Below are 26,295 nucleotides of genomic sequence, written 5' to 3' on the forward strand. Positions count from 1 at the left end.
CATGTTGTTGATGGGATTTGAGCATTCTAACACTCCTAAGTGTACATGCAACCCTAAATACCTTGGATCTATGTTTTCTCTATTATACATGCAATTATGAACTTTCCAAGGTATTACCCTATCTAGTATACAATACTTGATACTTGGGTAATCAAATGGATAGAATACATACCTTTGTTTGATGTAGCTTGTCTCCATGAAGCTTGAGTGCCTAGTGCCCCAAGTGTGACACCTCAAATGGTTCACACAACACCAAATACACTTGGAATAACTTGAGAGAAACTTGAACACTCCTTGAAATCGTCTAGCCCTCACACTCACACCTTAGTGCACGATTTCTTGAGCCATGGGATTCTTTTATATGGTGGCTATTAGGGTTACACCATGTAACTCATAACTTTACCCATTCCTTATGCTCCATGGATTTTAACCTCCATGGAGTATCCATGGGTCACCCCATGGACTTAGTCCAACATAAGGAATCTTGGATCACAAGCCCACATATATAAGAATGAATGATTTACACAATCAACCCATATATTTAATTAGTCTCCTTTTGATCACTTAATTAATTCCAAATTAATTCTTGATCAATACTAATTAAATAACCTTATTAATATATTAGAACTTATAATATATTAACCAACCTTAAGTGTTATTTCTCTCATTATAGTCTATCCAAATGCATGATGCCATGCAACCCAAATGGACCATGCCGGGTCGGGTCAAGTCTTACCAATTATAGTTATGGACTTAGACATTAATCCAACAGTTGTCAGCCAAGAAGGGATACATGTGGACCCTTCTAAGATCAAAGCCATTGAAGGATGGGCAGTCCCAGCGACACCCACAAAAATTTGTCAATTTTTAGGTCTCGCAGGCTATTACAGGAGATTCATTCAGAACTTCTCCAAAACAGCCAAGCCACTTACCATGCTTGCACAGAAGGGTGTGCCATTTAAATGGACAGAAAAGCAGGAGGTTGCCTTCCGAACTCTGAAGCGAGCTCTCTGTAGTGCACCAGTATTATCACTACCAGAGGGAACAGAGGACTTCGTAGTTTACTGCGATGCTTCGAATCAGGGTTTAGGCTGTGTACTCATGCAGCGTGGTAAGGTGATAGCTTATGCATCCCGACAACTAAAAACGCATGAGGTGAATTATACCACCCATGATCTCGAATTGGGAGCTGTGGTCTTCGCCTTGAAAATTTGGAGGCACTACCTTTATGGTACCAAGTGCACCATTTTCACCGACCACAAGAGTCTCCAGCACATTTTAAATCAAAAGGAGTTAAACATGAGGCAACGAAGATGGGTTGAGCTGCTAAACGATTATGAGTGCGAAATCAAGTACCACCCAGGCAAGGCTAATGTGGTAGCTGATGCCTTGAGTTGGAAAGAATACTCCAATCGTCGTGTGAAGACTCTTTCAATAACCATCCAATCCCATCTGTCCTCACAAATCAAAGCAGCCCAGTTCGACGCCATGAAGACAGAAAACAGAACGAGCGAAGCGTTACGTGGAATGGAAAAGAACTTCGAAGTCAAGGAGGATGGAACATATTATTTCATGAACCGAATTTGGGTCCCTAAACATGGAGGATTCAGAGAGGTAGTCATGAATGAAGCTCATAAGACACGATACTCCATCCATCCAGGGTCAGATAAAATGTACCTGGATGTCAAGCAATGCTATTGGTGGCCTAACATGAAGGCAGAGATTGCCACTTACGTTAGCAAATGCCTCACTTGTGCTAAAGTGAAGGTAGAGTATCAAAAGCCCTCGGGACTATTACAACAGCCGGTAATACCCAAGTGGAAATGGGAAAGGATTACTATGGATTTTGTGACCAAATTACCCAAGACAACAGATGGATTGGATATCATATGGGTGATAGTCGACAGGTTGACAAAATCCGCTCATTTCCTGCCAATAAAGGAGACATACAAGATTGAGCGATTAACAAGAATCTACATCAAGGAAATTATGAGACTCCATGGAGTACCAATATCTATCATCTCAGATCGAGATAGTAGGTTCACTTAACGCTTTTGGCAATCGCTACAAAAGGCTATGGGTACACAACTCGACATGAGCACTGCTTACCACCCACAGACGGATGGTCAAAGTGAGCGAACCATTCAAACGCTTGAGGATATGCTTCGAGCATGTGTGATAGACTTTGGAAGGTCGTGAGATACCCACTTACCTTTAATTGAGTTTTCATACAACAACAATTATCACACAAGCATCAAAGTTGCTCCTTTCGAAGCATTATATGGTCGTAAATGTAGATCACCGTTGTGTTGGACAGAGGTAGGCGACACTCAGCTGGCAAGAGGGCATACACCGAGCAATGCATTAACAGGACCAGAAATCATACGCGAAACGACAGAGAAAATAGTTCAAATCAAAGCTCGACTTCAAGCATCACGCGACCGACAGAAGAGCTACGCCGATAAGCGGCGAAAGCCTTTGGAATTTCAAGTCGGGGATCGAGTGTTGCTAAAGGTCCCCCCTGGAAATGGGTGATCCGTTTTGGGAAACGGGGAAAAATAAACCCACGGTACATTGGACCCTTCGGGATTCTTGCCCGAATCGGTCCGGTGGCTTATAGACTGCAACTACCTTCCGAACTCAGCAGTGTACACCCCGTGTTTCATGTTTCCAATTTGGAAGAAGTGCTTATCCGAAGAAACTCTCGTCATTCCGCTAGAAGAAATCGAAATCAACGAGAATCTCCTATTCATCGAGAAACCCCTCGAGATCATGGACAGGGAGGTGAAGCATACTAAGCAAAGTCGCATTCCAATAGTGAAGGTTCGGTGGAACGCAAAGCGTGGACCGGAATTCACTTAGGAACGCGAAGACCAGATGAAGCAAAAGTACCCTCACTTATTCTCGCATTCTCAAATCTAGTTTCAAAAAGAATTTAGGGACGAAATTCCCTCTAACGGGGGGATGATGTCACAACTAGCATTCTAGCTAGGAAATTCTACTCTTGTAAACATTATCTACTGTAAACCCTAATTCATGTTGTGCTTGAAATTCAACCCACTTTCATGAAACTTAACCTTTTGGGCCATAATGGGCCTAAAATGGATTGGTTTACCTTTAATGGGCCTTATTGGGCCATAAGTAATTTAAATTCCTTATTGGGCCATAACTAACCTAATTTGATTATTATGGGCCATAAAACCTAACCTCTTAAGTCATATGGGCCGTGAGACGCCTTAGAGGCCCAATGGGCCGAAATTTTTTATTTGAGCCTCTTAAATTCGAGCATGGGCCCAAAAATGACTCCTTCCCTCTCTTTTAGCCCAACTCGGCCCAAAGAGAAAAGAAAATGAATAAAAGGAAAAATGGGGAATTATCGGAGGAAGACACATCATTTTTACATCTTGGATATCCATGCTAGATTTCCCTCCTCCCCATGCATCCATCACTTCATCACTTCTCTCTCCCCTCTCTTCTTCTACTCTCGGCCGAGGATCACCAAGCACACACACACATCTTCAAACTCTCATCCCAAACACTCTCAAGCACATCCTCTTCTCCATTCAAATTTTCGAGATTTTGGAACATTTCAAGGAGGTTCTTCTACAAGAATCATCATCCTAGGTAAGTTGATGCTTGGATCCATAATCTAGTCTCTTTATTTCATCAAGAATCTCTTCTAAACTCACACAAACTCATGATCATCATCCTAGAAAACTCTAAGTTCAAGATCCACCCAAGAAGGCTTCCTAGGATCAAACTCTTCCATTTTCTTTCTTCAAAACCGAAGCAACAAACCTAAGGTGAGTTCATACCCCTCTATTTTCGGTTTTCATATGTTTTATGGGGGAGAATGCAAGTAAAATGTGAAGATCTATGTGTATTTGTATGATATGTGTGATTTCTTGTGTTTTTGTGATATATATGTGCTACAAATGAAAGGTATTTCGAGATCTATAGTTCAAGAAGGAAAAATATGTGACCTAGTTCATATTTCACTTAACATGTCAAGATAAACTAATACACAAGCTTTAAAATAACACACTACAACATAAAACTCATTATTGGACTATTTTTGTCAAATAAACAAAAGTTTGGGAAAAAGTTGTCATTCACGGTTTTTACAAGGTTCAAAATGCCAAAACAGTTAAAATGGAAATTTTTATGAACATTATGGTTGTCAAAGGACTAAAAATGAAATTTGTGGCTTATTGGGCTAAATTTTGGGCTTTTCGGCCCATAGGCCCAAAGTTGCGAAAAATATGAATTCAAGGGGCTGAAATGGTAAATTTCTCAAAACAGTGGGTAGAAAGGTAAATAAATCTATTTTTGGGGTTTAAAATAATCATATTTGTTAAAAAGGATTGAAAATGCAAAGATTTTGGAATTTGGGTAAAAAGTGTAAAAATTGCGAAAAAGGTGGACTAAAATGCAAATCTTTTAACTAAAGGGTTGAAACTTTCAAAAAATTTACTTTTGGGCTTAAAACATTATTTAAATAAGTGTTTGGGTCAAAGATGTCAAGAAGAATGGTTCAAGGACCTAAAATGTCATTTTTTTTATAAAAAGGGCAAAAATTGCCAACTTTACAAAATAAGGGGCTGAATAGGTCAAACAAATGTTTTTGGTCAATTATGTTGATAATAATAATAATTGGGTCAAAATATACAAAACTTTATAACTTATGGTTTGTAAATAGAAAAAAATAACTATTTTTATAAATCTATAAATCGTTATAAAACAACTTCGTGATTTATACGACACATCGATTAAACAACTCGCAACATTAATTCTATATAAAACAAGTAAATGTTCAAGTGGTTGGGCTTGAGAGATTCTAATCATGCTTAATGGGCCTTCGTGACTCATTAACATGGCTTTTGGGCCCAACATAAATAATACATGTTATTGGGCCTCCTGTGACCTAATTACATGCTTAATGGACCCTCAATGGTTTTTATATGCTATTGGGCCTCAGTGGCCCATTAGCATTACTAGTAAGGTCCAAATAAATCATATGTGAAATGGGCCAACGCGTTGTTCGTATACTCGACAGCCTTAAATAACATACGAAATTAGTAGGGTCTGGTAGTCCTCTTTCTCCTCGTCTGTTAGGCTTACCTTTTCTTCAAGTAAAATAAAAATTAGATCATTAATCAAGGTTAATCAAATTCATGTGGATTGAGTGAGTAATAACGGGTGACACCAATAAGTGTCGGCCGTAGTCTGTAGTTGTAATCAAAGTCTCCTGGAGGGAGAGCGATAGTTTGTGTATAGATCTATACGGGGGTGACTCCCCCACACCTAAGCTGTTCGCTACAGTTAGACTCGGCCAGTCTAGGGTGACAAAGTCTTAAGATCAAATTTCGGTGTTCATTAGAATGCCAAGACAGACGAACTAGTCATTATCATGCATGGTTATAACGACTCACGTACAAATCCGACATCATTAATCAAGGGAAATCATATTTACTCGATGTAACAATTCAATAAAGCAAAACAATCATAACTTTTTATCGGAAGACATCGGGTTTTCCAGGGAAACCAATCTTACTCATTTGTACTTTCAAAAACTATAATGCAAAACTTCTCATTTATTCACGTTTTGAAATCATTCACTCATATACTTACAGGATCATCACCTCATTTCAAGAAAAGTTTTAATACAGAAAATATCGGATTTTCTGGGTTTCTCAAATGACATAAACTGTTTCACATCAAACACACTTATGAACTCACCAACATTATATATGTTGACCGTTTTCAAAATAACTTGTATTCTCAGGTAATCGTTAGACAAGGAGGCATCCAGTGTGTTGAAAGTTTCTTTTGTAGTTGCTAATCACCAAACACTTTATCTTTTGAAATCATGTAATGTAAACCTTGTACTTGATGTAAACAATGTCAGTTGTACTATGTAATGGTTGGTGATGCATGTGTTATGTTTCATATATATTCATTGTGATGATATTTCAATTTAAGTCACGCGAGCCCTCAGACGTTTCCGCCGTCTGGTTCGGGGGTGTGACATACTCGACCAGTGTGTAAACCCTAAATTTTGGTTTTTGAGCCCTATTTAAACACCTTAACCTCCATAAACCCTTTCCATTCTCAGCCTCCATCTCTTCAAACGACCACTTGCAAACCCTAATGTCCATTTGAGAGTATTTGAGCTACTTGAGTGTTTTTGTGTTCATCTTTGAAGGAAGGATTCCATTAGAAAGCAATTGGGGAGCTTCAAGCTTTGTGGATCTGGAACTTTCATCTCATTAGCGTTCTCCAAGAGGTATAAAGGTCTGAACTTGGTGAATGATTTGTTAGATCTAGCTAGGATGTCATGTTTAGGTCCTTTTGTCCCATATTCATGGTCACAAGTTGAGTATGAGCAACTCCAGACCATATGGATAACATTTTTAGATGTTTTTGGGTGCTTTGAGTCATAAAAATGTCATCTTGATTCTTTCCTTTCACCCATGCAAGATATATGAAGCTTGGAGTTGTTTAATAAGTTAGGATTATGGTTTTGGGCACTTTCTAGCCATGCAAAGTCATAAAGTTGGAAACTTTATGATTTACAATGTCATTTGGATTCAGATCTTATCTTTGGAAGAAAGATCTTAAGAGAATAAGTGCTTAATGGAGAAATGTGATTAGGCTTGAGTAGGATAGGTGTACCAAATGGTACGCAGTGCGTACAAGGTTTGAGTCTCGTACGCTGAGCGTAGGGATGGAATATGCAAGGCATACTCAGCCTACTTTGGACTTTGACTTTTCTTTGACTTTCGTTGACCGTTGACTTTGACTTCTATCCTGATTCTCAATTCAAATCCTCATCGGTATGCGTTTCACTTTCGTATTCTGTTACTGTTAGACTGTTTTCATTTCCTTAATCTATACTAGTATTCTTATATCTCGATTCTCAATTCTCTATTAGAAGTCTTCTACATGTATTATCATTTATTGAAATAGATATGACTACAATCACATCTTATAACAATTTATTTATGGATCTTATGACTCAATATGGGTCTTTGCATTGCTTTTTTTGTTATTTTATGGTGTCCATAGTGATGGAATGTTGAAACTATATGAGAATTTGATGTATAACAAAATTAGAAGGTACAATTTGGGAAATAGTTTAAGAATCAATTAAAGATTTTAAGTTGCTCACCTAGAATAACAAGGAATCCTTTAGCATACTGATTAATGTTATAGAACGAACAATGTAGGGGTGATTTGATTCGTTAGTCAGATCACTCTCAATTACTTTTTTCGATTAGAATATAGCTATGTGATTGAGCTATCTAGTCCTAAATACCATAAATTCTTGACAGTGAATGATAAGTTTTAGTAACAAGTTTGTTATGTATTTTTGTTATATTATGTGTTATAAGAACATATAGAATTTTTTTATCAAATTCTTGTTGATTTAGTTATTTTTATCAAATTCTTTTAGATTTAGGTTATTACAATAGAAAAACTCCTTTATACCATACTAAAAATGTCCATGAATAAAACATAACGAGTGAACTTGTATGTGAATACAATCGATGAGTATATTAAAGGTCAAAGGGCCCCAGAATTTTGGTACGCTTAGCCCCAAACTGGTTGAGTCGCCTCTTGTTTTTTGTTTTTCGTACCTGAGATTTATTCTCAACGCATGAATACAATCAACATAGTTCGGCCCACTCGGCTTATCCCTTAAGAAGGTTTGTAGCAGTGGAAAAAATTGCAGCAGAAGAGTTTATTATTATTATTATTATTATTATTATTATTATTATTGCTTGTATCAATCATGGAGGCGTAGTGTCTTTTGACAAATGGCAGACAGATTTATGTGTATGGTTGTCTATCTCTCAATTTCTTCTGGCTGCTTCTTATATGATCACACCATTCCTATATCAGGTTTAAAATGTGTGACGTTAATGTCCACCTTTGATTGTTGATTTGTAGTGGGGCTTTTCTAGAAGACTCAATAGTCTCCAACAGTATATGGGTGTATTTACTCTAAGTCCAGTATCTTTCATTTAGTTTCTAGAATATAATGTCACAGCATCCACATTTGGAAAATTTCTAGAAAAACAGCAAAATTGAAAGAGTAAACTATTTTTGGAGAAAAGCTGAATTTTTTTGAATAAACACAGGAATCAAAATGTGTTTTACTCTGTAGTCAAATATCAGTTTGATTATGTAGATAAAATAATCGCATAGATCTAACATGTAAACAATCAGAACATAACTTGTAAACATATGCTAAAAATCATTTTGCCAAATGTTTAATTGTAAGTTCACAAAATGCATATATTAGAATACCCCCCCCCCCCCCCCCCCCCCCCCCCGCTTTTATATATATATATATATATATATATATCGAACCATTTGGGAGTTTCTAGCTTTTAATTTTTAAGAAAAAGCTCGATCTAAACAAAAATATTTATTCGTTGTAATAAATCTTTTTTCATTAATTATTTAAGATCATTTTAGTCTCAATCACACTCTGAGTTATCTATCTTGCTCGATATAAATCTCTAAAAATAATCAATATTACACATTATAGGTTCAAACAAAAATCTTCTTTCATACCTTTTTTGAATCAATTACATGAGTTTTTTGTGTTTACCAACCAAACATTTTCGAATCACACACAAAAACCGAACAAAACCAAACACATCTCCTACTCGTTATATTATGTTAAACAGCTATTTGATAACATCTTAATTGAACCCTTCATATGTCACCTTTGAATCAGTCAGCATTCAACATATTGTATTGTTTGATACAACATATGAACAATTAAAGAACCATACCTTCTTTGAACAGTTAAGAGACCGGAATAAAATACAATTGGTTCAGTTTTTTTATCAGACAGTCTGACTAAACATAAAAAATGACAAATAGATTACAACATTTTGCTTTTATGCATATGAATAAAGAACCAAACATCTTGAGAGAATATATATTACATTTCCATAGCCATAAACAAGATCAATAATAAACAAAAATAAAAAAAACAAGTAAATCACGGAGGATTAACCTATACAAAGACTCTCGATTCATTTTATTTTTCCTATTGAGGCAAGTATTGCCTCAAAGTCTCGGTTTCGTCTGTGTTTCTTAACTTACGAAACGCGTAAAGTTCAATTTGTCGAACCCTTTCGCGACTCACTCCCATTACATCTCCGATTTCTTGCAGTGTTCTTGTCCTACCATCTTCTAACCCAAACCGCCATCTAATTACTTGTTGCTCTTTTACATTTAATGTGTTCAAGACTTTGTCTAAGTCTTCCGACATTGTTTGTTTGATTAGTATCTCCTCGGGAGTCTCTTGGTCCGGATCATCAATAAGGTCCTAAATGCAAGAAATAGCAACTTACTTTATCAGTAATTTACAATTTTACAATTTTAGTCCCTGACTAAAAAAAAGAAGAAAGAGGACAAACCGTGAGTTTTGTATTGTTTTCAAAGCCGACACGGACATCAAGAGATCGAGCTGGCTTAGGGGCAACTTCTGCGGATTGAATTCTTTTAACGGAAAAACCTGTTTCAACTGCAATCTCTGCTCGAGTAGCTGCTCTTCCAAGTTTCTTATTTAATCGATATTTAGCTTCATTTACTCTTGCTTGCACCTCCACCATATAATACTGTTTCATAGAGATTTTCTCCATTAGTCCTAACTTTTTGAGTAATTTACACTTTTAGTCCCTGAGTATAGCTTTTTTGCATTTGTGGCACCAAAAGGTTATTGTAACTTTTTTGGTCCCTGTTCCAAGAAAAATGACTATTTTTGGTCCCTAAGTAAGTTACTAGAATAGCTGGTTTAAGCAATTTTAGTTATTTTACTTGAAACAGGGACCAAAAAAGTTACTAAAACCACAAAATACGAAAGAAAACTTTCTGGGACCATAACTGAAAAATCAGCTATACCCAGGGACCAAAAATGTAAATTTACTATATTTGCCCGTGGTTATTTTCTCAAATATTTTTTGAGACATTTTTAAATTGTTATTTTGCTTACGGGAACATGAATGATCCTGCTTTGTTCAGCACGAGATCTTTGGACAGCTTGTCTTATCCACCAATGAGCGTATGTTGAAAACTTGAACCCCTTTGAAGCATCGAATTTTTCTGCACTTTTCACGAGACCTCGGATTCCTTCCTGAAAAATAATTTTAAAAAGAAAAAAAAAACATCAAAATATGTAGTCAAGATAAAAAAAACATCAAAATATGTAGTCAAGATAAAAAACGAATCCCTGTCCCACCTTGTTTCACCTTGTTGCAATTTTTAGACATTCCACCTTTTAGCGTAGTCCCACCTTTTGGAGTGGGACAAAAACTTACACTGTCTGTCATGTCCTACCTTTTTGGGTGGGACAAAAACTTACAGTTTTAGTTTTAGTTTTGTCCTTGCACAAGTCATAGTCTTACCTTTTTAGGTAGTTCCACCCATGGAGCTGCCTAAAAAGGTTGAACAAAAACTTACAATTTCTATCATTCGGCATGATAGAAACTATAAGTTTTTGTTCAACCTTTTTAGGTAGTTCCACCCCAAATGATAGAAAACTATAAGTTTTTGTTCAACCTTTTTAGGTAGTTCCACCCCAAAAGATGGAACTATCTAAACAGGTAAAACTATGACTTATGCAAGGACAAAACTGTAAGTTTCTATCATGCCGCATGATAGAAACTGTAAGTTTTTGTTCCACCTTTTTTGCATGGAACAAAAGCTTAACATTTTTTTAGCAGTTCCACCTTTTTGGGTGGGAAAAAAACTTAAGATTTTTTTAGCAGTTCCACCTTTTTGGGTGGGACAAAAACTAACAGTTTCTGTCATGTCGCTTTTAGTTCCACCTTTTTAGGTGGATAAATACTTACAGTTTCTTTTTGTATTGTCCTACCTTTTCGGGTGGGGCAACAAATATGTCCCTCACATCAGTCTCAATCCCAGTCTAATGCAGTACGACAAACATGGTTGAAAAATGTGATGCATACCTGAACAATATCTTGAAGATGGACCTTAGTTCCATAATAACTTCTTGCAACTGAAATAACAAGTCGTATATTACTTCTAATCATTTTGTCCCTACATTCTTCACCATGATGTAATCGTCTCCCTAACTGTATCTGATCAATCCCTGCTGCAGCTGCCCATTCTGCAAAAGTAGGTGGCACCCCAAATTGTGCTGCAAGTTGTTTATGGACTTCTTGCAATTTTAATAGATCCTGCATGATAAAAATAATGAACTTCCACAAAAAAAATAATAATAATAACCAAAAAACGAATGTTCTTCCAATGGTTTTAATTTTTTTTTCTTTTAAATAAATACCTGTATCCCTTTTGAAAGTTCTACTTCCTCATCAGCAGTCAAAAGCTTAGCATTAGTCATTCCACCCAAAAAAGCCAAAACGTCTTTTTTCTCACCGCGTCTCCGGCTAACACCAGGTTTAACCGCCACTGAACTGGGTCGACCGCGGTTGCGGGACCCGGATTTGACCGAAACGACCCCGGCTTCAGCCTTTTCGGTTGCTCTTAATCTCCTTGCTTTCCTTTCCACTTGCCTCTTTGATCTCACAGCTATGCTTGCAGATAGCTGTTCTTCTAGAAGCTCCAGTTCTTCGGGTGTGGGCCCCACTTCTTCTGAGAGTTGGGGCCCACACTCTGGTATTGAATGATTATCAGGGGTGTGATGAGGTGTCATCATTGCAGCTGCGGTTTTGGCGAGTTTTAGTGCAGCCTTGGCTAAAGCAATTGCTTCTGCTGCTGCTTCTGTGTATTCACTTGTTTTAAACTCTGAAGGCAAAGTTGTTCCCTATTTTTTTCAAAAAAAAAAATCAAATGAAAATTGATAAATAATAATGTAAAATTTTGTGCATTACAATTTCTTCAACAAAGCAATAGCAGATTCTGACCTGATTGACTTTACCAGTATAAGCCCATGGTCTACTCCCGCCAATTGAATTTGTATGAGGTTCTAAAGATGGTAGCTGGAAATTTTCAAGATCAAGCACTCCAGTTGTTGATGATGATGATGAGGATGATGATGATGATGATGATGATGATGATGATGATGACCAATGTCTATCAGTAGCAGCTGAATTTGAATGAACTTCTAAAGATGATAATTTTAGCTTCTCTAAATTAAGAACTGTAGATTCTGTTGATACAGGTGGCGCTGTAGTTGATAAAACACAACGTGTTGGGAAAAAAATAGGCTCTCTACATTTTGCTGCGTTATGAAACCGAGTTATAACAGTAAGAACAGAATCAATCATGAGTACAAATAAAGCAGCTAAATGCAAGAAATAGCAACTCAATTTATTATAACAGTGAAAATTGTTTTGCATTTGGAATTTTGAATGGCATTTATATAATTAGGTGGTTTTTCAAAGTATAATGTCCTAATAGGAAGAAATGAATGTAGGATACTATAATAAACAAAATCAATCATTAGTATGATAAATCACGAAGCACTAGCAATATTTTGGGTGTGCTAAAAGTTTGAACCCTATACCTACTTTATAGAATTTCACACCTTGGGCAATCATATTTGAAACTAGGTAAAAGAGGCCCTAAATTCCAATATATTTAGAAATCAGAGCACTTTTTGCAGCATACCTCATCTTCTTTCTGGTTGAGAAGAGAACTTATAACTAAATATAAGTGAGACAAATCAAAAAGTATTTTGCTATTTTATGATGTTGTCTAACTAAAACCGGCTAGAAAATGTTCCATAAGCTTCAAATTCTACAAGAAAACATTTTGCAAAAAGGAGGCGACAAAACTGACTATAACTTAACCTTGGGGATCCTATCTCAAAAGTAAACAGAAGATAACCGACTGAACTCAATTCAGAAACAAAACACTAAAACTAACAGAAACTAAAAATGAAATTGCACTTGTAAATTTCTCTCCCGTGAATAGAAACATGAAAAATGCTACAATGTTGAATCGATAAGCTTAAAAACACAAATTTCAGGCACAAACTCAGTAATGAAAAAACAAAAACACTTCGGAAATTGAAATATAGATAACGAAGAACATGTGTAAGCTTACGGAGGTTCGGAGAATGATGATTGTGAGTTTTGAATTGGATGGTAAAAGAATCTGGTATGCACTTGAATTGGGGAAGCAAACAGGACATATTTTCAGCTACAGGTGATATAGATGCAAACATGTAATGATCATATACATGAAAATCCGATTTAAGCATTCATCTGAGGAATAAATTTTGGGTTGAAGAGTGGAAATAGGAGGTGATAAGTGAATGAAGAAGACGAAAGTGAGAGATGAGATTGTGGAGAATGAGGATAAGGGGTCATCAGACTGCGGACGAGAGAGAGACAGCATCCATTAAACAAAAATCGGTTAAAACTTAAAACTTACGTTTGGGCTCTTTAGCTTTGTAAGGCCCACGGCCCACCTTTAATTTTTAAATTTCTATACAAGGCCCACCTTTGATATTTCGAGTTTTGACTAAAAATTATACATATTCCATTGGTTTTGACTTTTGACAACAAAATATTTTTTTTATTAAATATTTAAATATATCAATTATTTATAAATTATAACTAACATATCATAAGCTAATAATAGAAACATTTGAAAGTCAACTGGTTTACAAAGATATTGTAAAAAAGAAAATTAGGGTTTTGAAAACTTTTTTTAACTAAATGATTAAAAGCATAATAAAAGATTAAAAGGAATCAACAAATGGAATAGATGAATTTAAAACCATGTTTCAACGGATTAAAAAGATTATTATTAGTAATATATACATTTTGCTCATAAAATAAGGAAAATCTCTCAAAAAAAATTATATATTGTGGTAAGCTATGACATAATAATATAAAAAATAGTTATTTAGAAAAATTAAAGATATCCTATGTGATATTAATTAGTCAAATGGTTTTAAATAGATAAGTAGTCAGTAAATATCATATAACAATTTTTTTTTTAATATTTTCTCGTAAAATAATTACATACTTCATTTAAAAATTACTTTGTTTGTATAGAAGTATAGAACTATAAGCTAAAAAATGTACACACCTTCCAACCGAAATATATTAGTAAAAAAAATAAATATATTTTTAGATTTTTTTTATCCATCTTCCTATTTATATTAAATAATGACATGTGGAATCCATTAATTATCTTTCTTAATTTTTTTGACACTTGTTTTAATCTAATTAGTAGAAATATGGGCAAAGAGCAAAAAATAAAAATATATTTGATTTCTCATTAGTAAATGAAACATTTAATATAGCAAATCACCAATTTTTATCATTCTTATATCATGTACATATGTTGAGATTTTTATATGTTGATAAGTTTGTCGCTGTATAAAAAATAAATTATAAAAATTGTCTAATTAATTGATGAAAAAGGTCTATATGTCATTTTTTTATAGAAACGGTCTATATATTTAAAAATTTATAAAAATGATATTTGTCTAATACAAAAATATACAAATTAGGTACTTAAGTTTTCTTTAAAATTGAAACGTTTTAATATAACAATAATATTTATAAATATGTTAAAAGAGCATTTTATTTGAAAAAAAAAAAAAAAAAAAAACTTCCAAAGCCTTTATAATGCTTAACTACATGCCCATAGAAATGTAGCAAACCTTCTAAACCCCTGCCCTGGTTATCTAGCCTTTTAACAATGGCTCACACCAGACTTAAAATTCCAATTCTCTCAACTATCACTACAACTGCTATTAAATTCTCGAAATCATCATTGCTTCATGGTTATCGCCGCCATATCTGCCACTGTTCATCACCCGTATCTATTTCTCAAAATCAACAACGACAACCGCAAATCAGGAGCCCTCAACTCGTCGCATTGGAGTATGCTGATCTTAGCATTCCGCATATTGTGTGTGAGGTATTATAAAAATCATATATATACAACAGATGAACTATATTTTGTGTAATGTTATTCCTGACCTAGCTAGTTTCCTCACGATGTTATCTTATATGGCTTTCAATGTTCGACGCTTGCTTTTCAATTTCGTAAATGGAGTCACTTTGAAATTCCATTAGAAATTGGTAACTTAGGTTTACTCTGTCACAAAGATCTGTGTTGATTTAAATTGGATGCAAAATCCTGATGAAGTTTGCATTTGAAAATAGGCTAAATGCTACTTTCATTTATTTGTTTATTATAGCTTCTTATTTTCATTTTTTTTTTGTTGATTATCAGGAGTTAGGTGCTACTAGGGTGAGGCAACATGTTAATCCTCTTAGCTCTACTTTATCAGTATACACTTTCTCTCACTCAATTTTGATTAAAATTTATATTTCTAAGCTCTTTCTCATACATGCTTTGAGCTTTCTTTATATTTTGATAGATTCCTGTTGAAGTGCCAAACTGGAATGATGTATTTGAAGACCCAAAGTTGCCTCTAGTTGTTGATGTAGGAAGTGGTAATGAATATATCTTATTCTTTATGCATATGTTGATGAATGTCATAAAATCAATTGTTTTTTTTTATTCTGATTATTCCAACAATTTAAATAATTCAGGTAGTGGCAGATTTCTCATGTGGCTTGCTAAGAGAAATCATGGTTCCAAGAACTATATGGGCCTTGAGATACGAAAAAAGGTATATTAACTGATTTTGATTTTTTTTTCATATACATAATTTTTAAGGGGTATTTCTGGGAATTGAGTACTACATTAGTATTTGTAATAATAATTTTTTTTTCACTTTCTAGTTGGTTACACGTGCTGAAAAATGGGCGGAAGAGCTGTCTCTTAGTAATATGTAAGTTTTTATTAATTTTCCAAATTTCCAAAAAAAAAAAAAAAAAAAAACTATAGGGCTAAATGCAATATATGGTAATGTAATTTCATTGGTTTATTTATTATAGCATCTTACTCATTTATAGCAATGTCATCACAATACAAAGCATATATATTAATAATATTATATTATGATATTATTATTGTAATTATTTTTGCAGACATTTTGTGTTTGCAAATGCCACAATATCCTTCAAGGAGCTCATTTCCACATATCCTGGGCCTTTGATGTTTGTTTCAATATTGGTGAGTGCATGTGCATCCCTATTTCTAAACTCTATGTAATTCTATGTAATATATTTATTTCTTTCAAATCTATTCATCAATTTTTGAGCTTTGAAAATTTAATTCAGTGTCCAGATCCTCATTTTAAGAAAAGACACCACAAAAGAAGGATTGTGCAGAAGCCTCTTGTGGAAGCAATTACCGATAGTTTAATGCCTGGAGGACAGGTAATGACTTCTCTTTGGTTTTTCAATTCCCACCGGAATTGGAATCCATGATTCCATTCCGTCCTGTGTTGGATTATGGAATTGGAATTCGTGATTCCATTCCTTCGTGTGTTGATGGAATTCAATTCCATGCCTGACACACTTTTGTCCGATCCAAAAAGGTGGGATAGGGACATGGACTCGCTTGAAATCTCTCTTCTCTCTCTCTCTTTTGTTGAAAAGACGTAAATGCCCTTCTCTTTTGTACTGTAAAACAGGTGTTTATACAGTCGGATGTGCTTGAAGTTGCAGTTGACATGCGGAATTATTTTGATGCTGAGTCAGCAAAGCTCATGTTTGAATCGGATTTGGCTTGTGACAATGAAGGATGGTTGTTAAGCAATCCAATGGGGATTCGAACTGAAAGAGAGATTCATGCAGAATTTGAAGGTGCAAAGATTTATAGAAGAATTTATCGAAAACTATCATAGTTTTTTTTACAAATGGAAATATCAATATGTGTTATTTGCAGAATGATAGATAAATTAGATAAAAAGTTGTACCATTGATGTATGTTTTTATTGATTGAGTTAAAGGTTTCTAAGGTAGCAATGTAGTTTCATTTATTTGTGTTATTATTTATTCAAGAACCATGGACAATGATTTGGACCATTTGATTAAAAAAATCAATTGTTAAAACTGAAAAATGGATATGAAACATTAATAGATGGTTATAAAAGTCATGACCCCTTAGCTATCACAATCATATGATGAATTTCATTAGTGACATAGATTGTGTTAGTTTTCTTAAATAATTTGGTTCAGTTTTTAAACCGACCCATTAACAAATATGTGAAAATGTCTGTTTAAAATAGAATATCTTAGGCTAAATGCTTATATATGTAATTACGTTTTATTTTATGAAAAGTGAATTTGAAATGCAAAAGAAAATGTTGCATTTATGCATTTCTTTTAAGTAATATATCATAAAAGGAATATATAGCTCGAACTATAACATATGTGAAAGATCGTATTACATCGTATAAAAAAATACAAAATATAAATTACATAAACGAACATTTTTTTAAAACGCGTTTTCATACACTTGCTTTTTGTATATATACACGTACATGCATCCTCTCAACTTGTCAAGAAGTCTGCGTTTGATCATTTCAACACAACACCTACACCCGCCAGAAGATTATCACGATTGGTGAGCATCTCATCTCTATCTGAATTCTTCTAATTGAACTTCAATTCACCATTGCGATCTTCAGAAATTGGAACTCAAATTCCAATAGCTTTGATTTTTGTTTAATAATCTCTCTGTTTTCTGTTGAAATGGATACGATTAAATATCTAAATTCATCTATCTAGATCGTTACATGTATAGATTCAGGAAACTCCTGGTTTAGAAGTTCTTTGATTTTACTTTTAGTAATGCTATATGTGTTTTCATGAATCACGCATGCCGCTGTTAATTGACAAATTGTTGTAATGGATCATAAGGTTTACTTTCAGATTTGTATCTCGGTTTGTAAACCCTAATTGAATCCTTATTATCCAAATCGGAATCTAACTGTTGATCATGTTCAATTGGTTGAAATTTTCTCATTTCCTTTCAACGGTTAACGTTTTCAAGCTTTGATTGATGAGTTGGCTTTCTTCTTAGTAATTGCTGGAGTTGAATTCATCCAGAGACTCTGTAACACCAAATCTATGAAATAATCCATTGTCTTTGATTTACATTGCAGTTTTCGTGAATACAATACCAAATTGAAAGAAAATGGGTGGTGGAGATGGGCAACAAAACGAACATGACAAAGGGCTATTAAGCAATCTTGCTGGATATGCTACCGGAGCTGGGCACTATCCTCCTCAACAGGGTGGGCACTATCCTCCTCAACAGGGTGGCGGATACCCTCCACAAGGAGCATACCCGCCGGCTGGTGGTGGCTACCCTCCGGCAGCATATCCTCCTGCTGGTGGTGGTTATCCTCCACAGGGTTATCCTCCTGCTGGTGGTGCTTATCCACCACAACAGGGTTATCCCCCAGCTGGCTACCCTGGTCAATCGGGTTCACACAGTTCTCACAGTTCAGGAGGTTAGTTGTTATTGTTAATTTGTTATTGTCAACATTAATATCACAAATAGTTCACTGCAATTGAGTTTCACGCTTTTGTTTCTTGATTTTTATATTGTTGCGAATCAATACTTTTATGTATAAAAAACAACCATCTTTTTTCTTAAATCATAAAAGTGATAAGTGATTTGTTCGGTTTATCTAATTTAAACAATAAGCTGTATTATAGCATTATACTTCCAATTATTTTCAAGATAATATTACATTTTCAGTTGTTTTTTATTAATACATTATACTTTAAAAAAATTTGTTTATACTTTCAACTTTTTTTTTCTTTATTATAGAATGAGATTGCTATAATTGTGTGTTTTTTAAAGTAAAAATACATTGCTATTTCTTGCACTCAAACACTTTTTTATAATTTTATTTATTTCGATGATTAAAGTATATAATTTGTAAACTTATAATAAAAAGAAGACAAATGATGAAATTTTTGTAATTTTCAACTTTTCCCAAACTTAATGGGCCTGTCTTGTGGGCCTTTAGTTATATGTCATTTTAGGTAGTAAAAGACACAAATATTTATCTTTTGGTTCTAATTTCTTTTGCTTAAACCAAAAAATGATATCATGTGAAATTTTGTTAATTTAGGACATGGACCAGGAATGGGAACGGTATTAGCTGGGGGTGCAGCTGCTGCAGCTGCAACATATGGAGTTCACCATTTGACCTCTCAAAGTCATGGTGGCGGCCATGGTGGCCACAGTATGCCCCAAGGAGCCCATAACATGATGGGCTCCATGGGACACATGGGTGGTGGTGGTCAGTATAAGCAGGGTGGCAAACATGGCAAACATAGTGGTGGTAAGTTCAAGCAAGGGAAACATGGCAAAGGCGGGAAACACGGGAAGTTTGGTAAGCATGGAAAGGGCGGGAAGAAATGGAAGTAATTTTCATCTACGCTTCCTAAATTTGGATTCTTCATTTGGCTTGGATGACCCGAATATAAAGGTTTCATTATGTTACGAAACTATTTGTATGTGTAAAAGTTGGTTTTATTTGGTAAACTATGTATGAATGTTTATTTTAACTTATTGCAGAAATAACAACTTAATAAATAAAAAAATATAGAAACTGACTTTCCAATGAAGTTTTAATTCTTTTTTTTTTTTACAAAATTTCATCATTATTTTTCCTTTAACTTTCCCAAATTTGCCCTAATGTTCAAGATTTTTTTAAAAACCATTTATCCAGAAATGTTATATGGACAAATGTAGGAATATCCATTTATACTAAATTATAATTGTTTTTAGAATTGTTTGTATAGTAGTGAGTATGGAAGCTATGTAGGAAATATTTGCTTACATCATGATGTTTGTTCCATAATAAAGAGGCATATTCCTCTCCAACACACATAAAGTTGAAATGTGTTGTGAATAAGTACTCTTCTTTTATGTTGTTAAGCTATGTTGAGTTTCATTACATTTAATAATATATCATTCCTTCTTTTATGGAAATTTGATTTTTTATATTATTACTTTTTTAAAATCTAAGTAGTAATATGAAATATGGAAAACTAGGCCAAGAAATACAATAGCGGAATTACATTAGACTTGATTATTTTGGGTGTTACAAATTTTACACAACCAAATGAACAATAATAAGATAATGGTAATCTTAGATAATTATATTGTTATTTTCCATGTCCATGAATGTAATCAAAATATATATTTAATTTTACACACCATAATGTTCAACACATGTTCCAAATATATATATTTAATGGATCCCTTTCGATGCCATGAATGTAATCAAAAGACCCTTTTTCACGAATCCAAACTATGTAGGAAAGCATATCTCCCACCGAATTCCAAAAAGATTGACAAAACCCATAATACATTAAGTAAATAAGAGAACATATTAAAAATTAAATTACATAATACTATTAATGTTGGATTTTCTAAGCATCAAATACACGACTCTTAATGTTGGATTTTTTAAGCATCAAATACACATTTAACTAGGTAGCGGAAACAATTAAAAATCAACCAAAGTGTACACGCACCCTAAGATCTAGGTTTTATTAGTTTAAACAACGTACTTTAAAATCAAACTAAAAGAATGATATATTACATACCTCTTGATCTCTTGATTGAGACTTTATGATTGACAACTTTTGCAATGGATGAAGGACTTAAATGAGAATCTTTCTAATGTAGTCAGACCCAAGACTCCATGAAGCAACACCAAGGAAACCCTAATGACTGATATTGCGAAAATCAATAACCCTTGGAGAGGAGTTATATTATCATCAATATGGAGCGAGAGGGGAATGAAATTAGAGAGAAAAAATCATCTAGGGTTTGATCCCTAACATCCTATTTATATGCATCATCAAGAATCCTTAAGTTGATCAATTCCCTAAGAATAATCCATATCCTTATCAAAATTTGCCTTATCCCTATCCAATGGATATCAAAATCGTCCCATACATATCTAGGAGGTTCTTGAATATTTCAAATAATCTCTAAGAATTAATTAATATTCAAGCTCTTTAATTAATTAAAAAAATTTAATTAATTACAAAAATAATTTCCAATTAATTTATTATTACTTAATATAACAACTTATTTTTTCTCCAAGAATTATTGCTAATTGTGTTATGAGGCCAACCCAAAATGACCCTGTTATTAATTATTATTTAAAAATATTACCAACTAATTAATGACATTGGACACTATTTCCAACAGTTACCAATATCAAACATCATGTATGCAAAGCATATTATTTAAACCCATAAAACAACATTTGCATAGATTCCATTTTTTTAACATGTATCTAGAATCACTTTACATCTACCAATATAAGTTTGAAACCTAGATGAGCGTCAACTACAAATCATATCAATATCCACAAAACTTGTTGTAATATGGAGAAATCTTAAGACCACATAAATTCATAAAGTAGAACACAAGAATTTGAATGGAAACACAAATGAGTAAACCACAAAGGAAATATTATTGATTTCAATGGAAACAAGGAGTTACAAGTTTCTTTCTTGGTTAAAGAAATCGGTGATGAGAAGTTAGAATGAATGATTGATAAAAAAAACTCAGATCTGAGGCCATAAATGTAGGCATACAAACTCGAGTCCTAAAAACACTCCAAAACTGCCATGCAACATAAATGAAAAAGGTTGCATAAAATAGGAAACTTGACAATAGATGCAACACCTAGTAGTGCAACACTTTAGGATAGGATGTACAAAAAGCACTTCCCATTCACATTAGGGTTTCATAGCATCCTTCAACTAACTTTGCATTGGGACAAACCAATCTTGAGCAAGAAAACCTTCATCCTTTATAATAACTCGATACTAATCTTTAGGAAAAGGTTGAAATACTTTAGGAAATGTTGCATAAAAATAGTTCCCATGCACATTAGGGGTTCAGAGCATCCTTCAACTAACTCTACATTAGGGTTAAAGCAATCTTTAACAAACAACCATCCATCCTTCATAATAATTTGAGAAACATAGAGTGCCGAAAGTCTATAACACTTAAAGTTGAATACCAACCAAACTTGAACAAAGTTCAAATTTGGTAGTCAGAATCAACTTTGTCATAATATCGACAAGATTATCATTGGTATCAATCATGCTCACCTTGATACTACTTTAGACAATCACATATTTAATGTAATGGTGTCGCATGTCAATAGGCTTAGTTTTCTTACGAAACATTGAATCCTTTGTAAGGAACACAACATTGTTGCAATAAATTATAATGCATGATAAATCACCACATAACTTAAAACACAACCCTCTAATCCATGTAGTTTATTTACATGGTTCCAAAATAGCGATGTATTTAGCTTATAACAAACAAATAAACAATAGATTGTAAAGTAGATTTCCAACTCACAAAACATAATCACTAATATTAAAGACATAACATGTGAGTGATCTTTCTTTTTCAAGAGAGATAGCATAAAGAGAATCAACATACCCAACTAACCACGAAGTTGATTTCAAAAATTCCAAAATGTCTTAGAATTATCTTTAATGTACTGAAAGATCCATTAAATGACTTTCTAATGTTCCTTTCTTCGGTTAGCTATAAAATGAGTTACACACTAAGCATATGATAAATTTAGCCAAGAGCAAACCATTACATACATTAATGATCAAATTATACCTTACTACGGAACCTTAGACATTTGATTAATTTCCTTATTTGATCGAGGAGAAAGTTCGGAAGATAACTAGAAATATCCAACAATTGGTGTATTTAATGGTTTGACATTTTTCATGTTGAACATGTGTAAGATTTTGTTGGTTTAGCTACATTAGTTTTAATATAACCTGCACATGGATTGATTTCTTGAAATCTTCATATCACGAATTTTCTTTGCGTCACATAAGCCTTTCATCTCGAACTCCTAGTAAAGTTAAGTTTTTAGTTGGGGGATGGCGGTTTGTTTTCTTTTAACGCATCTTTGGCAATAATATTAAGAATACGAGTCATGCAACTTAGTTTATATACACACTTGACAACTTTTTGATCGAAAAACTCAATTTCCTCATCATTTCAAGATGCATAGTTAACCGTCATACTCATCACATTCTTAATCCCCCAATTGCATATGCAATCTAATACCTCACACACCACACCCCCCTATGAATATCAATGGATCTTAAACTAATAATTATTTTGTGCATAACCCAGTCATCATCTATAAGATGTGTCGTGACATCCATACAGTTGATCCTTAAGTTTTTCTAAATGTTCGTAGTCAAATGTAACGTATACGTTGGACTACTTAAGTGATCAACCGATTTATTTATTTATTCGATGTAGTAATTTGTAATATCCTTACTAACTTTGGTTCATGATGGAAAACGAACCTTCCATTTTAGTGCACTAGTATACCCCATAAAAGTATCTATAACAAACAAATTTAATAAAAAAAAATTTATATTTTTTTTCATCATGCTTGCATGTAATACACTTCCCTCCCCCATTAACATCTTTCCTTAATTGCAATGCACTTTGTTTTTTCATATCAGTTTATGGATTTTTTTTAATTAGGAAAATGTTTTTCAAGTTAGACATACCATTCTTCTATATATCATCTTTAAGCGTCATGGAGAAATGGATAAAAACTTGTATTTTCCATTCATCCATTCAACTCCATCCTTGTATGTAGACCACGTCAAAGTACTTCCAACTATCCGAAATCTTATTCCCTTAATTGGGTTTTTGTTATCGTTTATTCATTTGTTCCACATTGTCTTATTTTTGTGTATTCTCAAAAATGATATCACCATCCTAAACATAAAAGTCATAAACAATATAGCATTACAACTACATTTAATCAAACAATACAATTCCAGTCATCATCCTAAGAGTAAACACAAGTAATTTATACTAAAGAATTATAAAATAACATGAATGATAGGAAACAATTAGAACACTTACTTGAGTATCCTCCATTGAGGGAACCCAATTTCTATTAATACACAAGAATGAGTGAAGTAACTTGATTATTTATACAAGTTTTGGTTGATTTTTGAGAGCCATCGATTTTTGGGGTTAAGGAGGGCAGAACATCTATCGACAGTAAGTTGGGGGAGTAGCGACTTTCTAATTTGAATTGTAATTAGAGGATTATTTTATGGGGTTTAAGTGATGACCTTTCACATCTGGATTCAGTGCTGGATCGAAACCGCAAGTACCAATAACCGATGAGGGCATTTTAAGGGAACCAATCGTCGAACTGCTGGTGTGTATATGGTCTGATTCGATTCAGTAAAACGGTCTATTAGCTCATCCCTAATCTGCACCTCTTTTGTCTTGGTTAGAGCTCTTAAGGGAGTTGTATGAATCATCTGTTAATAATGAAAAGTCTAAGCTTATGGAAGCTTTATGCTACTTATTATTGTGGATCATTTGGAAAAAGAGGAATTCCATTGTCTGTCTTTAACAAGGTGAGATCCTATATTTCGAAATTGGTGACTTGCAACTTACATCATATATTAGATAAAACATTAGGCCAAAATGTTTAGTTTGAACATTTATAGAATGGTGCAACTCTCGTATTTCATATTGTATTTAGTAGTTGTGTACTTCTTGGGAAAGAGGCCCCAGACTCACTAAAATTATAGTAATAGTAGTAGTTGTGTATTTCTACCATCTTGCAAGATCATTTTCTTAATAAAACCTTCTTCTATTAAAAAAATAATGTTTGTGGGGCCAATTTTTTTCAAATATTTATTTAACTTTAAAACAAATTAATAAAAGTTATAAATAAAACACAAATTAATACTTCATAAACCTTTATAGGGATTAATATTTTCTATAGCTTAGGAGTGTTTGAGATTGTTTATTTGAAGTGTTTACTGACTTATTGCAGGTTGCCATCGGTAATAAGGAGTTTAATGTATTTGAAGCATTTATTGATTTAAATAAAAAGTTTTTTTATAAGTTAGCTCTTCGTAACTTATTAACTTATTTAAGGAGTTTTCAATAAGTTATTTCTTTATTACATGTATAAGCACAATTTGTCAAACATTAAAAAATAATTTATCAACTTATTACATTTTGATACCAAAAAATAATCTAAATTTTTTTACATTCCTTTTTAATATCTTAGAAACTAATAGTTTTTAAATAAAAAATCTTAAGCACCCATTAATAATGGTAGTCGACAAAATTTGATAATATTGACATCGTTATCTAAAGTTCTATACATAGCAAATCAAAACGTAAATACATAATGCCATATATAATCAAAAAAATTTCGGGAACATCATCCAGTTCGGTTCTAAAAATAATTTGGAAAGTTATAAATCCGGATAATTGTTAAACATATGCATTAAATTCTCAAAATCTTATACATTGAATAAGGATATTAATGATGACTAAAAAATATTTAAGTATTAGATAGTATTAGTTATTAGGGGAGTGTTTGACAAGCTTGTAACTGGTTACCTGACAGTTTGTAGGTGGAAGTTGTAGTTTTTATTTATGCGAAATGTTTAGCAAAAGTAGGTGTTAGTTTTTAAATATATAAAATTAGTTAAAAAACTTAAAGCTAAAAGCTCACAAAAACTAAAAGTACTTGTTGCCAGAACCCTTTTATTGGAGTGTTTTTTTAAAAAAAAAAAAAAAAAAAAAAAAGCTAAAAGTTTCATATCAAACACATCATAGTTTTCATATTAATGATTTTCATAGCTTCCATATAAAGTCTTAGTATACTATTGGATTATCTTTTGTGCTCTATAAATACCCATTATGATTAATGAGAAAAAGGAAACCATTTTTTTGAACAACCATCTTATTAAAAAACCACAATCTAGCAAAAAGCAGACTAAAATAAATTACAACGAGACTTTAAGCCAATCAACCTAATGAACATTACATTTGGGGTTGCGCCTATTATACCAATTAAAGGAGCACATAACTATACTATGGACTAGACCGTTTTTTGCATGCTTTCTGGCTCGATCCATAACATCCAACACCAAGTGATCCATACTACTTTTAGCCTTCTTGTCCACCACCGTGCTAGCCGACAATTATCAACACAAGAAAGTCATTCTGAAAAGAATCAAACTTGGGGAACAACTATCACACATCACATAACTATCGTTATCCACACCTCAGAACAAACAACATACAGAAAAAGAGTATGCGTAGTAGACTCCACCCCCGTACCACAAACATGACACACGATGTAATCCAACTTTGAGGCTATGACGTACTAGCTGAAAAGCTAGCTGAAAGCTATAATTGAAAAATTAGCTGCTAGCTGAAAGTTAGCGGATAAAAAATAATGTTTGGTAAAAACTATTTGATAAACTAGATGGAAGATGTAATGACATAAAAAAACATTTAAGATAATGAGTTTCCTATAATTAATTAAGGGTATGTTTGGAATATTTCAAAAAAACTCCTGAAAATCTAGTCTAA

At 33.5% G+C, this 26,295-nt stretch overlaps 3 protein-coding genes across 4 annotated transcripts; 2 read left to right on the forward strand and 1 right to left on the reverse strand.

Moving 5' to 3' along the window:
• Positions 1–8,944: 8,944 nt before the first annotated feature.
• SIG2 (RNApolymerase sigma subunit 2) lies at positions 8,945–13,343 on the reverse strand. Its single transcript, XM_079059606.1, has 7 exons — positions 13,054–13,343; positions 11,910–12,226; positions 11,327–11,809; positions 10,992–11,222; positions 10,016–10,156; positions 9,441–9,641; positions 8,945–9,349 (listed from the first exon to the last, which is right to left on the reverse strand). Exons 1-7 carry the CDS (start codon positions 13,208–13,210, stop codon positions 9,068–9,070), a joined length of 1,812 nt encoding a protein of 603 aa, XP_078915732.1. The 5' UTR covers positions 13,211–13,343; the 3' UTR covers positions 8,945–9,067.
• A 1,287-nt stretch (positions 13,344–14,630) lies between these two features.
• Positions 14,631–16,864, forward strand: LOC145125332 (tRNA (guanine-N-7) methyltransferase). The gene is made up of 8 exons (XM_079060801.1): positions 14,631–14,886; positions 15,205–15,261; positions 15,353–15,428; positions 15,528–15,607; positions 15,720–15,769; positions 15,969–16,053; positions 16,161–16,259; positions 16,517–16,864. Exons 1-8 carry the CDS (start codon positions 14,665–14,667, stop codon positions 16,727–16,729), a joined length of 882 nt encoding a protein of 293 aa, XP_078916927.1. The 5' UTR covers positions 14,631–14,664; the 3' UTR covers positions 16,730–16,864.
• A 453-nt stretch (positions 16,865–17,317) lies between these two features.
• LOC145126163 (glycine-rich protein A3-like) lies at positions 17,318–19,456 on the forward strand. Of its 2 annotated transcripts, none has more exons than XM_079061565.1 (3): positions 17,318–17,451; positions 17,993–18,343; positions 18,974–19,456. In XM_079061565.1, the coding sequence occupies exons 2-3, from the start codon at positions 18,025–18,027 to the stop codon at positions 19,270–19,272; spliced, it is 618 nt and encodes a 205-aa protein (XP_078917691.1). In that variant the 5' UTR covers positions 17,318–17,451; positions 17,993–18,024; the 3' UTR covers positions 19,273–19,456. The 2 variants fall into 2 exon arrangements, with proteins under 2 accessions (XP_078917691.1, XP_078917692.1); XM_079061566.1 differs by having other exon boundaries at positions 18,986–19,456.
• The last annotated feature ends 6,839 nt before the right edge of the window (positions 19,457–26,295 follow it).

The sequence above is a fragment of the Lactuca virosa genome, chromosome 7 (assembly GCF_052849685.1).
Source record: "Lactuca virosa cultivar CGN04683 chromosome 7, Lactuca_virosa_CGN04683_v6, whole genome shotgun sequence".
NCBI classification, from domain to species: domain Eukaryota; kingdom Viridiplantae; phylum Streptophyta; class Magnoliopsida; order Asterales; family Asteraceae; genus Lactuca; species Lactuca virosa.

Bases quoted from the DNA above. Each gene is read 5' to 3' on its own strand.
- SIG2 (XM_079059606.1), bottom strand. From the start codon at position 13,210: ATGCTTAAATCGGATTTTCATGTATATGATCATTACATGTTTGCATCT. The intron at 10,157-10,991 runs GTATGCATCACA...ATTATTTTTCAG, and splicing joins ATCTTCAAGATATTGTTCAG to GAAGGAATCCGAGGTCTCGT. The intron at 9,642-10,015 runs GTAAGCAAAATA...TCTATGAAACAG, and splicing joins GCAGGATCATTCATGTTCCC to TATTATATGGTGGAGGTGCA.
- LOC145125332 (XM_079060801.1), top strand. From the start codon at position 14,665: ATGGCTCACACCAGACTTAAAATTCCAATTCTCTCAACTATCACTACA. The intron at 14,887-15,204 runs GTATTATAAAAA...GTTGATTATCAG, and splicing joins TTCCGCATATTGTGTGTGAG to GAGTTAGGTGCTACTAGGGT. The intron at 16,260-16,516 runs GTAATGACTTCT...ACTGTAAAACAG, and splicing joins GTTTAATGCCTGGAGGACAG to GTGTTTATACAGTCGGATGT.
- LOC145126163 (XM_079061565.1), top strand. From the start codon at position 18,025: ATGGGTGGTGGAGATGGGCAACAAAACGAACATGACAAAGGGCTATTA. The intron at 18,344-18,973 runs GTTAGTTGTTAT...TTGTTAATTTAG, and splicing joins CAGTTCTCACAGTTCAGGAG to GACATGGACCAGGAATGGGA.